General features: G+C 41.8%; 1 protein-coding gene across 2 annotated transcripts in view; it reads left to right on the top strand.

The window, feature by feature from the left end:
* The window catches only part of EYA3 (EYA transcriptional coactivator and phosphatase 3), a 44,464-nt gene that overhangs the window by 10,885 nt on the left and 17,916 nt on the right, over positions 1 to 15,663 (top strand). Inside the window, exons 2-7 of one of the 2 annotated variants that reach the window (XM_010723263.4) lie at positions 3,771 to 3,865; positions 5,987 to 6,030; positions 7,871 to 7,950; positions 9,368 to 9,434; positions 10,072 to 10,214; positions 14,795 to 14,932. In XM_010723263.4, coding sequence (XP_010721565.2) covers positions 3,771 to 3,865; positions 5,987 to 6,030; positions 7,871 to 7,950; positions 9,368 to 9,434; positions 10,072 to 10,214; positions 14,795 to 14,932 — 567 coding nt within the window. Of the gene's footprint in view, positions 1 to 3,770; positions 3,866 to 5,986; positions 6,031 to 7,867; positions 7,951 to 9,367; positions 9,435 to 10,071; positions 10,215 to 14,794; positions 14,933 to 15,663 lie in introns of both variants that reach the window. The other variant, XM_010723262.4, reaches the window with a different exon arrangement.

The raw sequence follows: 15,663 nt of genomic DNA, 5'->3' as shown, positions 1-15,663 counted from the left end.
GTTTTGTCAAAGCCTTTTCGTTCATAAGTCCAGTGCCCCATGGAAGTACTCTGACCAGCAGCTGGACATGAGCCAGCAGTGTGCTTGCAGCCCGGAAGGCCAGCTGTGCTCTGGGCTGCATGAAAAAAGGGGTGACCAGCAGGGAGAGGGAGGTGATTGTCCCCCTCTGCTCGGCTCTGTGAGGCCCCGTCTGCAGCGCTGCGTCCAGGCCTGGGGCCTCCAGCACAGGAAGGATGTGGAGCTCTTGGAGCGGGTCCAGAGGAGGGCACTGAGATGGACAGAGCTGGAGCAGCTCTGCTGTGAGGAAAGGTTGAGGGAACTGGGCTTGTTTAGCTTAGAGAAGAGAAGGCTTTGGGGAGACTTCATTGTGACCTTCCAGTATTTGAAAGGAGCGTATAAACAGGAGGGGGAACGGCTGTTTGTGAGGGTGGATGGTGACAGGACAAGGGGGAATGGTTTTAAACTGAGACGGGGAGGTTTAGGTTGGATCTGAGGAGGAATTTTTTCACCCAGAGGGTGGTGATGCACTGGAACAGGTTGCCCAGGGAGGCTGTGGATGCCCCATCCCTGCAGGCATTCAAGGCCAGGCTGCATGTGGCTCTGGGCAGCCTGGTCTGCTGGTTGGTGACCTGCACACAGCAGGAGTTGGAACTGGATGATCATTGTGGTCCTTCTCAACCCAGGCCATTCTATGAGTCTATGAACTTCCCAGACCTCCCTCTCCCAAAAAGTATAATCAAAATGTAGACAGGAAAAGTGACCAAACCCAGCTGCTCCCAAAACTGTTGATCTCCAGTTTCTTCTTTTCTGAGGATAGCAAGCAGCTGGGAAGCTGTGGTTTTGCAGTGGGAAGGGGAGGAGGACTGATGGCAGTTGGTGTTTCTTGCATGGCGATGATGTGGTCACCTCTGGTCGTGGCACAACTGCCACAAGATGGGTACCGAAGCTATTGCAGATCTGCTTTGGTATCTCTTCTGTTGTGGTTGCCTGTGGTTTAAAAAAAATTGATAATAGAAACCGTGTGGTAAGCTTATCTAAAGCACAGCTGCCTTGAGTTTTATGTAAGTTAAAAATCTAATGCTGAAGTTTGAGATGATGAAAAAAAACCCCACAAAAAACAACTACCAAAAAACAGCTGTTGGCCTTGAACTTTTAATAATCAGCTGTTTGCCAAGTCAGATAATCCACCTAGTTTAGGCTGAGCAGGTGCAAGGTACTGGGGTTGCTCTTTGGAAAGCCAAGTACTGCACACAGCTTGGAGGCTGGGAGGAGGCTGGCAGTGCTCAGTGGTGCTGTGTCCATTGCAGGCTGCTGGGGATGAGAAGGATTCAGCCCTGCCGGAGGGCACAGGATGGGAAACAGTGCAGTGCTCCCTGCAGCCTCCTCCCTGGAGCAGCTGTAGCTGGCAGCTGCTCTGCTCTGCCTCCCTGCAGTGTGAGCCAAGCCTGACAGAAGCATGGAGTGGGGTTCTTCCTTCTCTGCCCCCTCCCCCCCCCCCGTGTCCCTGGGTGTTTGTGGATGAGCTCAGGGCTCTCTGCACCCAGGTAGGGTGGGTGATCCAGGCTGAAAGGCCTCTGAGTCAGACATGTGCCACAGCTGGGTGTGTGTCCCTGGTTTTGGCTATGTGAAAAATAAGTAAAAGAGTAAATGAAGCCATAATGTTACAGTGACTGTTAATGGGAAAGGACATCCTGTGCTCCCACTTGTGTGCAATTGCCTGTTTTCCTCTCCTGTGGCTCCTTTAAACATGGGTCTGTGTGAGGGTGGAGCTGAGCCCAGAGGAAGGAACTTCGCAGAAGTGCTGTTTTGGTGGCTCTTTTCTGTGTGTTTTTTTTGTGTTTTATTGTTTTTTTTTTTCTATAGTACAAGATCAAATCCAGCCTGTGGCAGCCAGGCACAAAGGAAGGGCATCACGCGAGCAAGAGTGGGTTGCTGGAGGTAAGGGAGGAGCAGAAGCTTTTCCTTCCTCAGCAGCTCCAGCTGAAACTGTGGCATAGGAAACCTTTACTAAAGAACAGCCCTGTTGCTCCTAGCAAGTCCAGGTGTGCTGCTTAAGCACATCTCTGTCACCCAGAAATGCACGCTGCTTCTTCTGGTTGTTCTGCCTGCTTCTCTGCGAAAACACTGAGAGATCCTCTGCCCCACCTGCTGTTTCTGGAGCTGTAGATTCTTTAGAAGACAGTGTGGCAGTCATTTTTTTTCAATATGAAGAGTTCAGTTTTGGAGTTTTATGAGAAAGTATGCAATGAAACTGTAAAATCAAAGGACAAGGGGCAGGACCAGACTCATGTGATACCAAATTCAAACATTGTTGCTGTTGGCATTTGTATTCCATGCGTGTAGTTAGAACTTTTGAATGCCACAGCTTCTCTTGTATCTTGAGTTTTCTGTATTATCTCTATTAAAAAGAAATAGAATAGAAGGAAATGGGATTTTGTATTTCAAATAGTTAACAGTTAAAACTGAGGGTGAAAATTGGAATGGTGACAGTATCACTGTTTTGCATACTTTCTTGTAAGTGTATGGTGTTGTTGGAGAAGATATGGAATTACTGAAAAGCTTTGGTGCAAATTCAGTTGTTTCCCAGTTAAGGCAGTGAAGGTAATTATAAGTAACCCTTAATTATGGGAGATGGCCTTGGAAAATACTCAAACCCTCAGCGCAGTTTTACCCTGGCATTTAAGATCTTTTACCTTTCCTTTTGTAAGGGAAAAGAAATGCGCCGTGTTTCCATGGATAATGTGGATTTATTACAGCCTTCTGTGTTCCCACCGAGGAACCTGGCAACATTTTTGTGGCTGTGGAGGCAGGAATAGATTGTAACTCAGCAGAGGAATTACAGGTGCTATTGTTGTATTTGATTTCCTCTGAACCACTGAGGGTTTTTCTGCTTTTCCTCTAACTGCTGTAACCCATGCAGGATTTGCTGTGTGCCTTAACACACATAATGCCCACGTAGGGGACAGCTGTGCTGGGGGGGCTCTGGGAAGAGGGGATCCCAGAAGACAAAATATGGTCAGCTGGTCAGTGAATGCTGGTCTGGCAGAGCTGGGGAGGATGTATGCCTTCATCTGTTGTCCAGCAAGTAGCAAAAAGTTAATAAAGTGATGACAGCAACCTGCAAAATTTTATTTTCTTGGATATAAAACCTTGCTTACAGCAACTTTTTGGTGCAGTGTATAGGAACTCTGTGCTAAATATGCGACTGGATTACTGTCTGTTACTTTTTGGAAGCACGTGCTCATCAAACACCTCTTTTTTGAGGGGTGCAGTTGGAATAATAGGCTTTCTTTGTGAATTTGACAATAAGCAGTGCTGTGTACACATTTAGGTGTATGCTCTTGTCCTGATTTTTTTTTTTTTTTTTTTTTTGGTGTGTGTGTGTTTGTTATATAAATGTTCTAAATTAAAACAGGTTAGATTGAATCACGCTGTTTACTGACCTAGTAGACCAGACTCGATCATTTAAAGTGTCTTTAAAATCATGGTGCACGTGTCTAATTGACACGTTAGCTTCTGTGGTCAGTATGGTACAAGCAAGTGATGTAGAAATGTGCCACGTGATGAAAAATGTCTGTAAGTTGAAGCTTAAAGCTAAATCCCTTGTTTATGAAATCTTTCCGTATATGAATTTTGTCTCTTAGTTGGGAGATGGCAACACGAGTTTAGAAAGCTTGTGGGTGGAATATATAACAATTACCATTCTCTGATAGCCTAAATGATAAGTCCCCCCAAAAGTACATAAAGCTATGAACACCTTTTTTTGACAGGCTTTGAAGACTGCCGAGGAGGACACGATTTGAATCATTCAAGCATTACAATAAGAATACCCATGGAAGAGCCACAAGATTTACCCGAGCAACCAGTAAGTACATTTGAGTAATGCTGAAGATGAGCATCTAAAACTAGTCAGTGATCTCACAAATTCAGTATGCAGTTATTTTATTAATAATGGACAGTAAGGCTATCCGTTATTAAAACAGAAATAAAAGGAATTTATGCCTAAACTCTGTAGTGTTTCTATGTAAAATTATGCCTAATAATTATCTGTTTTACCATTTACAATCCTAGAAGAAGTTAAAAATCACTGTTTTAATGACAGAATCGATGTGCTGGCCGTTACCATGTATATAGCCTTTAATAATTCTCGTGCTTAAGATCCTGAAAAGGTTCCACGACCCTAAGCATGCCACCGTATCTGCTGCTGGAGATTATTTAAAATCCTTAATTGAACAGGGCATTGATGTAGGTAGGTATATCTTAAGATAGGAATTGCTGTCCAGACTTCTTAGATATTTGCAATGCTGTCCACATTAAAAAAAATACTGATTTTATAACATCAGATAAGTTTTGTTTGGAATGGTTATTACTATGGTATGACGTGAAGGTAAATTATTAAAGTTACACTGCTAGGACAGCATGCAAATTATTACGAGTGTCTGTGCACAAAACGTGAGGCTAATCAGCAGAAACTTATAATTTGATGTCTAAATGTCTGCAGGATTTAAACTTAAATTAAAAAGGGAAATATCTGTTATTACATCTTTACATAACCAAAATTATCTTTATAAACCTTTATTATTTGGGGCATAAGAGATGGAGCACAGCTTGTTTTTGGCACATGAGAGCATTACCCTTAAGCAGACACTTTAATTGTTTGGTGAAGGTTTTCTTGCTGATTTCATGTAGGTGCCTTTTGCTGCTCAGTCATTCTGAGACAGAATTTGAGACTATACTGATCACAGCTGTATGATGTGGCATCATCTTTTCAGCTTTGAAACCCAGAATTGATACTGCACAAACTTGTCTTCTTTCTCAAATGATTTTTCTTTTCCTAATGATGGTCATTGCAAACTGTTGATGACTGAATCTGGAAGGGAGCCTGTAAGGAAGTCATCAGACTTGGAGTTAAATGCATTTTACTCCTTCCATTTAGTGCACCTTGCTGCTGCCAGGGATGCTAAACAGGCGAGACTTTTGTCCTTGTTTCTGGATGTTTCTTCCCCTTTCAGATCTCAATTTAAAGTGGAAAAGTATGGGTAAGGCTCAGTGTTTTGAAACAGACAGGGAAATTAAGAGAACAAAGGAAAGTTTGGAGAAAAGTGACCAAAAGTGACCTTTTCTGTGACAAAGAAGTTCAAAAAGTGCTATTATTTAGCTTTTAGAAGTGATCTGTTGTAGTAATCTCCCATTTGATGCAATACTTAATTTAATCCTGAGTGCCAGAAAATGACAGAAGTCTTTTTGTAAGGGCTGGTGAACTTGTGTTATGTACATTGCAGACACCCACAGAGCTGATCTCTGTTTGGAATGAGTTCTCATCTTGGGCAAATGATGGGGAGAACCCAGAGGTGGGAAGGGCTCCAGGGAGACCCAGCATTGCCAAAAGGACAGAGGAAAAATGGCTGTCAGGTGTTTGGACTGAAGGTTTTTCTAAACTCAAACTAGCACAGGGATGGCAGTTAAACTCCACATTCCTGACTGGTGTACAGTCCTCTCTTCACAGCATTGCCACAGGCAACAATGCTACCATTGCTTTGGTCGTGTTTGCTTCAGCAGTTCATCATCTGCTTGGTTGGTGGGTGTGCTTTTCAGTCAGAAATTTGTCTGTGAATATCAGTCTGAGTGTAGAATTCTGTCACAGAGCAACTGCTGCCATGATAGCATGAAGAAAATGGTGTTTCTGCTTTGATCCTGACTATAAAAGTACAACTGCACTTCTGACCTGAGGATCAGAAGCTGTTTTCCACTCTTTCCCCTTTCCTCCGTTTCTCCTTTCTAACATTTTTTCTAATTAAGACTTGTTTTGAGTTGAAGAGCCCATGGTTACACTGGTTAGCTGTGCAGTTCAATGCAAGGCTTTCTTTTCAACACTCATGCAAACTCTATAGTAACCACTGGTGATGTGCTGCTGGAGGTGTGTTGTGCTGATTCTGCCAAGGACAGCTCTTTTTAGTTCTGCCTCTGAACATTTCTGTCTTTGCAGGTGAAAAAAGCCAAGATGCAGGAATCCCGAGAACAAAGCTTAAGGTATGTCACTTTGAATTTTATTTTAGTGTGGAGCAATTACTGCTGCTCTCATGTCATTATAAGCTCCCATTTTAGCAGCCTGTGTATTGCTGTATTTGTCAGAGAGATGGGACAAATATAACCCAGATTTGTGTTGGCTACAAAAAAAAAATAAGCAATTCTTTGGTATTAAGCCATTATAAAAAGTAGAGTTTTTATTACATCATCAAGCATGACCTTTTTCCTCAGAATCTTGTGAGGCTGTCACGTTCTGCACGTAACATGCATTCTAATGAGACTCAGAATATTTTAGTAATCTCTCTGCTATGATTCTCAGCTAAACTATGCAAGTGACTGTTTTGAAAAGTAAAAAGCTCTCAGTCTGATAGCTGCTTTTGTTTAAAGCTGCTGTGTTGTACTAGTTGTGCTCAGTAGAGGCTGTCTGATGTGTGTTTGGTTTAGGAGCTAATCACTACGATTTCATATAGAGAGGATTTGGATTTCTTCTTGTCTTGTGAGTAATAGCAAAAACTAAATAAAGATTTCTTTTTGGATCCTCTGACGTCTCAGTGTGAGTGAGGAGTGAGCACAGTGTGCCATTCATGCAACAGTGGACATGCTAATAGAAGCCCTGAGTTACATTAGTAGTTGCATGATTATTAAACAAAGAATAATGAAGGGAATGCTTTGACAAGAAGCAGTGAACAAACAGTGTGAAATTCACCACCTAAATGTTAGAAACTGCTGGAAGCTGCATTTCCAGCCAGCGTAAGGTGAGAGGAGCCCAGCCTAGGATGCCTCGATGCCTCTGCTCTCCTAGGTGGAAAGTGATGGAGAACAAGAGTGCTTGAGATGAATTTGTCCCAAAGCACAGGTGTGTGCGTTGAGGAGTAACACTGAGAAAGCTAGAAGAAACAAGGGCTGATAGAGTGTAACCAGGAATTTTATCTACTGTCACATTTTCCACAGTAAGTGATAACTAGAAGTAGCTGTACAGCTCTCAACCTATTTGCAAGCTGCATGCAATTTGACAGCCACAGGTTAACTGTGTCACAGAATCACAGGACTTTTTTCCCTCAAGAAGTGCAGTAGATGAATGCTCTGAGTCTTTACTGAAAAGTGAGATTTTTTAATTGCAAAACTCAAAATGTTTTATTGAAGTCTGTTCAGCTACTAGCATTGAAAAAAGATTTTCACAGAGTCTGGTTATGAATGTTTTCAGAGGTGAGAAACACCGTTAATGCATTTTGAGCAAACTTCATTCCTTTTCCCCAGCCATAGGAAGGAAAACAACATGCATAAGAGACCAAATCCACAGCCCTCACTGCTCAGCTCTTCCATCCCCACACCTTGCCCAGCACTGCCTTGCTGGCCCCAGGGTTTCACCTGAAAGGCACCTGCAAGGAGCAGGGCAGGCGGAGGTCGCATCCCTGGGGCGGGTGGATGAAGCAAAAGCACCCCCACAATTTTTTCTGCTCATCCAGCAAATTAAACTTCCATGGAAGAGCCTGGTGGGTGTCTGAGGTACTGCAGAGAAGCAGGAGGCCATGTCCAGGTGGGAGGAAAGAAATTTGTGCTTCACACTGCAGATGGTAGTGCCAAGCTGCTAAGTCTGCTGGGCTGCAGCTTCATATGGAGAGATGAGGTGGCGAGTTAACATGCTGAGTGGCAGTTTCATGTCTAATCAGAGCTGCAGATCTCTCTCTTAGGTTCTCTGTGTAAAATATCAAAGTGTGCAGAGCTAGGTTTTGTTAAAAGTCAGTTTCTCTCAGTGCAGAAGGCTGAAGTGGGGGTTAAGATAACAAGGGATGTTAATGCAGAGGTTCATAGTGCTGATGTTTAGGTTTGTTTGTTCTAGCAGTCATGTGAGCAACACCGAAGTCAGCGATCAGAAACCTGAATCTTCAAACCTTGGTTCAAACCTTCCCATGTCAACTGAGAGTAAGTATCTTTCAGAATCCTTCTGCTCCCAGTGTGTCTGCTCTCCTCATTTCTGCTGCTGATCTCATCACTTTTGTATTTCATCAAGTGCAAACTTCATCCCCTCTTTATAATCCTGCCCATGCTATCAGTTGTAAGGTGAAGGTTTGCCGTGGTGCTTACAAAGCATTAATGCCTGCATGTGTGATGGTAAGCAAACACCATTTCCTGTCTACTTTTGTATTACTGTCCCCAAACTTGCAGTTGGTTACTGCTGTGTCTTACCTGTCTGTTATTTTCCTTTGGGGAAGGGTTGAATTAATAATGATGCCTGTTAAAAGGATTTCAGTTTTATCATCATCTCTACACAGCTGGTTGTTTTTTTTTTCTAATAATACACTGTACATTTAATTTTAGACTCTGAACTATATATAATGTTTGCAGAAATCACTTACAAAGTACTTTGGGAGGAAACTGAGGCAGAAAATTAAAAAGATTGCATAGTAAGTGAGAGGTGGAATCTATTCTCACTTGAAAAGCAGGGCTGGAGGTTATTATGGAAGTAAGAGTCCTGTGCAGAATACTTCTGGCTGTCTACAGTTACTTATAACTGTAAATCAGTTCAACCTGATTAAAAATATATACCATACAACTTCCCATTGCTAACTGATTGCATCTTTGCTATTTTAATCAATGTGCTGCAGTGCAGTTGAAGAAGTTACCAAGAATTTTAGCCTGCAAATCTGCTGCCTATCTGGCTAAGCCATTTGCAAATTATATAAGCTGCATGGATCCATAAGCAGCACAACTGTGTTTGCTAAGAATTTGGGGATGGTGCTTGTGGGTCAGAACTGTTAAACTCATGTACTCTGCAGACTTACAGTCAGACATATTGTTTAGCTTGGAAATCACTGCACCATAGTTCTTTATGGGCTGAGATGCCATAAGGACCTGTATGGTGCCAGGTTCTGTGCTGGAGGTCCTACATATTCTCACTTTCCTGGTTTGATGGACAGCTGAGTATTTCTCAGGTCTGCTCACCTGAATTCTGGTTATTGCAATGGCTGCTGGTTTAAGTCATACCAACTCAGCACCCCAGGGCTGTACTGGGACCTATCTTATAAGGGCATCTGAGATGAGTTTGAACTCAGGTTGTGCAGCCTGAGTGATTCTCTTATCAGCTTTAGAGTGTGATTGCTATGGATTTATTCAAACAGAAAAATGGAAGCATTGCATTATATGCAGTGAATTGGCAAGAACATTTTTGATGTGGTTTAATGCTGTGGGTTTTGAGAATTTACTTTAAAATAGATATCCAAGGCACTAAAAAACCTTCTTGTGTTGGTGAAAATTGTGTGAGTGTGCAGGTAATTAACTGACATTAGTTGTTGGTTTTAGAAATCTCCTGTGTAATTATATCAACTATTTTTTTTTCCAGTTATGACATGCACTGACTATATCCCAAGGTCATCAAATGATTATACCTCACAGATGTATTCTGCAAAGTAAGTTGGACTACTGCTACAAAATTCAGTAGCTCCTTTCTGAAATCATCTTTCTTGATCATTATGCGTTTCTTTAATTACTCTGACCACACTCCCCTATCTGCTATGCAGCAGGCACTCACTGCCGTGCACACTGAGCCTAATGGAAGTCATCTTTCAGCTTCAGTGGTCATTATCTTATGATTCCAAGGATAAATAGACCTCTTCAATTAACTAACAGCACAGTGATCTTGTTGAATAGTATTTGAGAGATAAACAAGCATAAGATGTTACCAATCACTTACCATATTTGAGCATTGTAAAATGTTTTCTCATTGCATGGTACAGGAGGCCTAAATCTTCAGTGTTTGTTTTTGTATAGTCTGTTTTTTCCATTAGTTCTGACACCACTGTATTCTGCTAGCTTTAGAACTTACTGCTGTAAGGCACCATAGGTGAAACTAACTGCTCATGCCTGTTAGAATATGGGTTCCTTTGGCCCCGCTCCCCTGCCCTCACAGTCCCAGTAATTGGGGATTGTTTCTTCTTTCTAAAGCAATTTAATAATGTATCTTCTGGCTTGGAGGCTGAAAACTGCATATGTGAAAAGTTATCTTGGTTTGTTTGTTTGTAATTTTTCTTCCTTCTTTTTAATCAGGCCATATGCACATATCCTTTCTGTACCTGTATCCGAAACAATGAGCCCTTACCCTGGTCAGACTCAGTACCAAGCACTACAGCAATCTCAGCCCTACACCATCTACCCCCAGACCACCCAGACCTACGGACTACCTCCTTTTGGTAAGAAATACATTTGCAAAGATTTCTCAGTGCCTGCAGTTACTTTCTTACGTCTCATTAAAAAGCAAATACGAAGATTAACCAGGTGTATTGGAGAGAAGCACATAGAGGAGAGCACACACTCAGCTTAAATTGTAGGTCAGTATGAAGTGATGGAAAGATGTGTGTCAATGGCAATAGCTATGGCTTAGTGTGAGTCATCTCTAGATGAAACTTCATCTTGTAAGACCTTTTTTGTTTTTTATTTTTAACAAAACTGCTTTTCTGGACAGTAATTTGAATGTAGCCACGCAGCTTGCTGAATGCTTCTTAGTTTAGGGCCATCATTTTCTCCAGTTATGGTATGGCTCTGTTTGTGCAGATCACAGAAGGGCCCATACTAGAGCATCTTTTCTTGAATATATTTTTCCTTTCCTTTTTGTTGACCAAGGTTAAGACTTCTGTTATCTCATGTTTCACCAAATGCAAATTTCATGCAAAAATGTCACCGAGTTTACTCAGCCTGTGAGTTTGCTTAAGCTGCTCTGATAGTTGAGCCCTCTATTAGCCACGGCAGTTTTTGTAAAAGCTTGCAGGGTAAGAGTCCTGTTGTAACTGAACACCCAAAGCTTGATGACAAAGTTTGAGCTGTTCACCATGTGCTTCCTTTGTATGTATGGTAGCAGAGGTGGTTTTGCCCCTCAGTGCCTGCTCTGTTGTGAGAGAGGACAGCACATTGCCCCTCTATGCAGGTAACACAGGGAAAAAGTGGATTGTCAGCTGTGAGATAGCCATGAAATGTTTGTCTTGGGGATTTGTGGTCATGCTTCCTAGCTAAATGAACAGAGCCTTGTGCCAGATCATCTTCAGTGCTAAAATCTTAGGATATCAGACTGTAAAAGGATAAGTATTCCTTCATTGGAGAACTGAATGCCTTTGTGTCCTAAGCAGGTATGGCTGGTTAGGCACTGACAGAGCAATTAATTTTATATATAACAGAATCATATGTATGTATATATATATATTACAAAGCAATTAATTTGTCACGTTACTTTTGGAAGATGATGTGGAAAAACAGATGCAACTGGCCTCCTTCTTATTAGACAAAAGTTACATTACTGTGTGATTTAGCACAAATTGTTACCTTTTCAAGTGTGGTCATCGTGTAAAGCTGATGTATGCGCCTTTTTTCCTCCTTTTCTTTCTCATTTTATTATCAGAAAGGTGATTTTTCTATTTGTGCTTGAGGGCATCCTTAGGAATAGAATGATGGGACCACAAGGGTATACTTGCACAATATCTCCCAAATCAAATTTGTGCTGAATTAATACATTATTCTAACTGCTTGAATGCCATCAGAAAGAAACTTTGCAGGGTGTGACTTGCAGGGTAGCTCGGGCAGTTGGTCTGCTATCTTTTTAAACCCTCCTTGTCTTTTTTGTGCCACGGTAGTGTTGGGTGTTGCCAAAGGGTCTGCTGACAGTGTGCCTGACCCAGCCCATAACAGGCATTGGAAGCACGTTTCGTCCCTGCTGCCTGCACTCCACTTTCAGTCTTTTTAGTGCATCTAAACGGTGTAGTTTCATTTCCTTCCCCAGGTTGGTGTTTATTGGTAGTTTGTTGTTCTTAGACATTTGGCAGTGGTTGTTCTTTTCCAATGGGAAATATTGGAAATGCTCATTTGAAGTTTTAGGTCAAGATGTTTTATAAAGGTATTTTAGACTTTTCTCTGAATTTTGTTTTTTGTTTGTTGTATTGTGTATTTTAGGGTTTTTCATTTGGGTTCTGTGATGTTTTGTTAGTGGTAGATTTGGTTACTGTGAGGTTTTTTTTTTTTTACCTTTTTTTTTCTGTAATTAGGTGTTCAACTGTTAATTTCTACTGTTGCATTCAGAATATCTTCTGGAGACCTAGGCAAGAGATAAACATTTTCTGTTGACTTCATAGCAACTTTCGTCCATTAAACTTCTTCTGAAATGCAATCAATTCACTTACTGAAATGTTTTGGTAAGGATTTTGTGGACTATTATTGAGTAGCTGAATTTTTAGTCTAAATTTAAGTGTTACAGAAATGTTAGAAGGCACATTTCCAGTAATGGAAATCATACTGGAGTAGTACCTGTGTCATCATACTGGGAAGATGGACGGATCAGGTGGATGGTCCAGGACTAACCAGGTGCAGTGCTAAGGAAAGTCTGATCGTGTTTCTACTCCCAATATTTCTTTGAGAATATGAGAACTTGACTAGATTGATGAGATATTTTACCAGCAAATGCAAGGTTTGCATCTCTTCTTATGTGGGTTTTATTCTATGCCAAAAAGAAGACCTCATGGATTAGGAGCAAAGCAGAAGTATTTTATGTATGAAATTCAAGCCAGCTGTCAAACACTCGGTTCAGGGTGCTGCTTTCAGAGAAGAGATGGCCTATATCTATAAATATGAACATATATAAAATATAGGATGCCTATTTGACACTTTTCCTTGTGCTGTAATACTTTTTTTGGCACTTAGTGCACTGTTATGTGTAGAACATAATTGTGAAAACCAATATTAAAACAGGAGTGATGACATATAAGCCTTGTGGCTTTTAGTTGGGTCAGAAGCACTGTAGATACGATGGTTTACATGGACTCGAGCAGAACATACAGGTGGTGATCTATCCTGTGTGGAGCCTTTCTGTCTCCAAACACGTGTTCTGTGACATTCCTCTGCCTCAGCTGCAGTGCTGCCATCTGATGTGGGGGTGTTTTGTGCTCCCTTATCCTCTGTGTCATCCTTGAAGCTGTGCTGCTGCAGAACAACAGGGAAGGACGTGCATCACCAGGGCCAGGGTGTGCCTCTCTGACCAAGGCAGTCGTGGAAGGTTGAAGATGCCTGAATTAGCTGCTGCACCTGATCCAGCCAACCCTGTGGGCACCTCTGACACGTTTATCTGATCTGGCTTTACACTCCTTGTGTGATAATTGTCCTGCAGCGTTCCAATGGTGTTTGTGTTTCACTATGACAGTGGGTAGGCACGTTGGTATGCTCTGTGACTGTCTGATTTTGATGTTCTCTGCTGCTTTCCCACTGATCTTGCACTGTAAGGGACTGTTGGTTACTGTCCTCTCTAAAAGCTACTTAAAAATACCACACCTTTTGCTCTCCTTAGGAGATCTGCTTTCCATATATTTGCCCTGCAGATTCTGCAGTATATCTGCAATCTTCCTTAAATCATTCTTTCACTATTATTTGCTAATTACCATGGCTTTCAAGATTTAAAACCAAAATGAACAGGAATCAAAACCCTGAAAGACCTTACAGACGAGTGACTTCATATGACTCATGGGTGCCAGTTTAATTTTTTTACACCCCTCCCAAGGTTGAATAGGTTTTGAGATGGAAGGTCATCTTTCTGCTGGCCCTGAACATTGTGTCTAGCTCCAGATGGCCTTTGTCCCTCAGCTTTGTGCATTCCTTCTTGTTTCTAAGTAGATCTTCCCAACTAATTCCTGCTTTTTTACTGCAGGCCAGAAAGAAGTGCCTTTAACTAGGTATTGATTAACCCCAGCTGGTTAGATTTCTTGCTCTGGGGATCGCAGCAACTTTAACTGCTGGCTGTATTACGTACTCTGAGTTGATAATTCGAGTCATAAATGTGATTAAATGGTGGTTCTCAGCACCCTTCTGTCAGTCTGCTGTTAAAAGACTGAATGTAACTCTCTTCTACCCCCTCTTGAAAATGGAGTATCTAATTCCAAAGGGAGCTTTTCCTGCTTCCCATAAGCAGATCTTTGTCCAGGACGGTGGAAAAGCTGTAGCATCTTGAATCTTTAGCAGTCAGCTTTTAGACTCCAGTACTTACAATTGCGAGAAACAAAATAAATGAAATTTGAGTTCAGAAACAGCTTAAAAGAAAACAAACCTGGTGAGCCCAGAAGAATCAGGCCTTGGTGAGTTCCTGAGCTCAGGCACTGTTGTCACTGCTGCCAGCATAGCAGAATGGACCTTAACGTAGCACCTGAACTGAAACCACACTGCCTGTGTGTGCCTCGTGCATAGGAATTAAAACTCACACTGCTGCATGTCCTTTGGTCAGTACTGGTACAGAAGGGCATGAATGATTCTAGAATGACAGAAGATCTAGAGGAAACTTTGTGGTCTTTTTTTCCTTTGAGCTCTGTTTTTCCTCATGTTCAGTCTATGAAAAGGACTGACTTTTAGCTCGTTTTTAAGTATTTGACCCCAAACTTAGTGGAGTACAAGGTTGACCTCAGTAAATTCCAACCCCAGCTTTGCTACATGCTAGCTGATCAGGGATCAGCAGCTCCTTCCTACCTACGTGGCAGTGAGCCTTACTGTTACACTAATGGATTTTTATTTGATAGCTTTGGAAGTTGGTCTTGTTGGTGTTTTTAATTTTCTTTTTTCAGCAAGTTTTGTGAGCAGCCCTAACCCGTGTGCTGCTTGACAATCAGGACTTTTTATTGCAGGCATTAAGCATTTTCATGTGTGATTTGTTCCTTGCTTTTGTGACAAGCAAAAATCTCACTCTGAGGTAGCAGCGTGCTGTTTGGTCCCAGCATGTTTATTTATAACTGGTCCAATTTATCTGATTTAGGTGCACTGTGGCCAGGTATGAAACCTGAAAGTGGTTTAATTCAGACTCCATCTACAAGTCAGCACAGTGTTCTTACCTGCACTACAGGGTTAACCACAAGCCAGCCCAGCCCAGCACATTATTCTTATTCCATTGAAGGTAACTTGGCATGGTTTTTATCTGCATCTCTCTCCATCTACTTGAGTACCACAAATAGAGAGGCTTGCACGTTTGTTCTTGGTTTGTGCATGCTTCTTTATGCTTTGTCTCTTTTCTATTTGTGTGTGCTTGTTTGGTTTTGTATTTGCTGTGTTCCTCTGTATGCACCAGGCTGGCTTGTTGGTGCCATGCTGATGGACTTCACAGGGTGAAGAGCAAATGGAATGGGGAAAGGAGACTAAATGTTGTGTTCTTTTGCATGTGTTTGCTGGGAATGTTCTTGCAGCTCTTTGTGGGTAGATTTTAGCTTGAAGTCAGTAAATATACTGATGGAGACTGGATTTTGTTGTTGTTACGTCTGGAAGTAGAGGGTTCATGTGCGATACATACACACACACAGCTCACACCCCCACACAGATACATTGCTTGTGCTGCTGTGTCAGGCCTCCAGCTTGGTAGATCTGCTAGGAAGTGAATTTGTAATTACAGAACTGGCCTACAGATACTCCCAGTGCCAGAAGTGTCATATCTAAGAAGCCATGTGCTGAATTTCACCAGCTTCCAAAGCAGTTTTTAGATATAGATGGGCTATTTAGCTGAATAATGATATTTTGTTGCTTGTGGCAAATGCATGCAAATAGCTATTTGTTTTAGACTCGAATTTTTGCCACTTGTGCATGGGTGATGAATTATGAAAATTCATCTCTATGATGTTTAGGAAGCAGTTCAAG

The sequence above is a fragment of the Meleagris gallopavo genome, chromosome 25 (genome assembly GCF_905368555.1).
Source record: "Meleagris gallopavo chromosome 25, MGAL_WU_HG_1.1, whole genome shotgun sequence".
NCBI classification, from domain to species: Eukaryota; Metazoa; Chordata; class Aves; order Galliformes; family Phasianidae; genus Meleagris; species Meleagris gallopavo.
The sequence above is the reverse complement of the archived record's forward strand: the minus strand, read 5'-3'. Positions and strand labels throughout refer to the sequence as shown.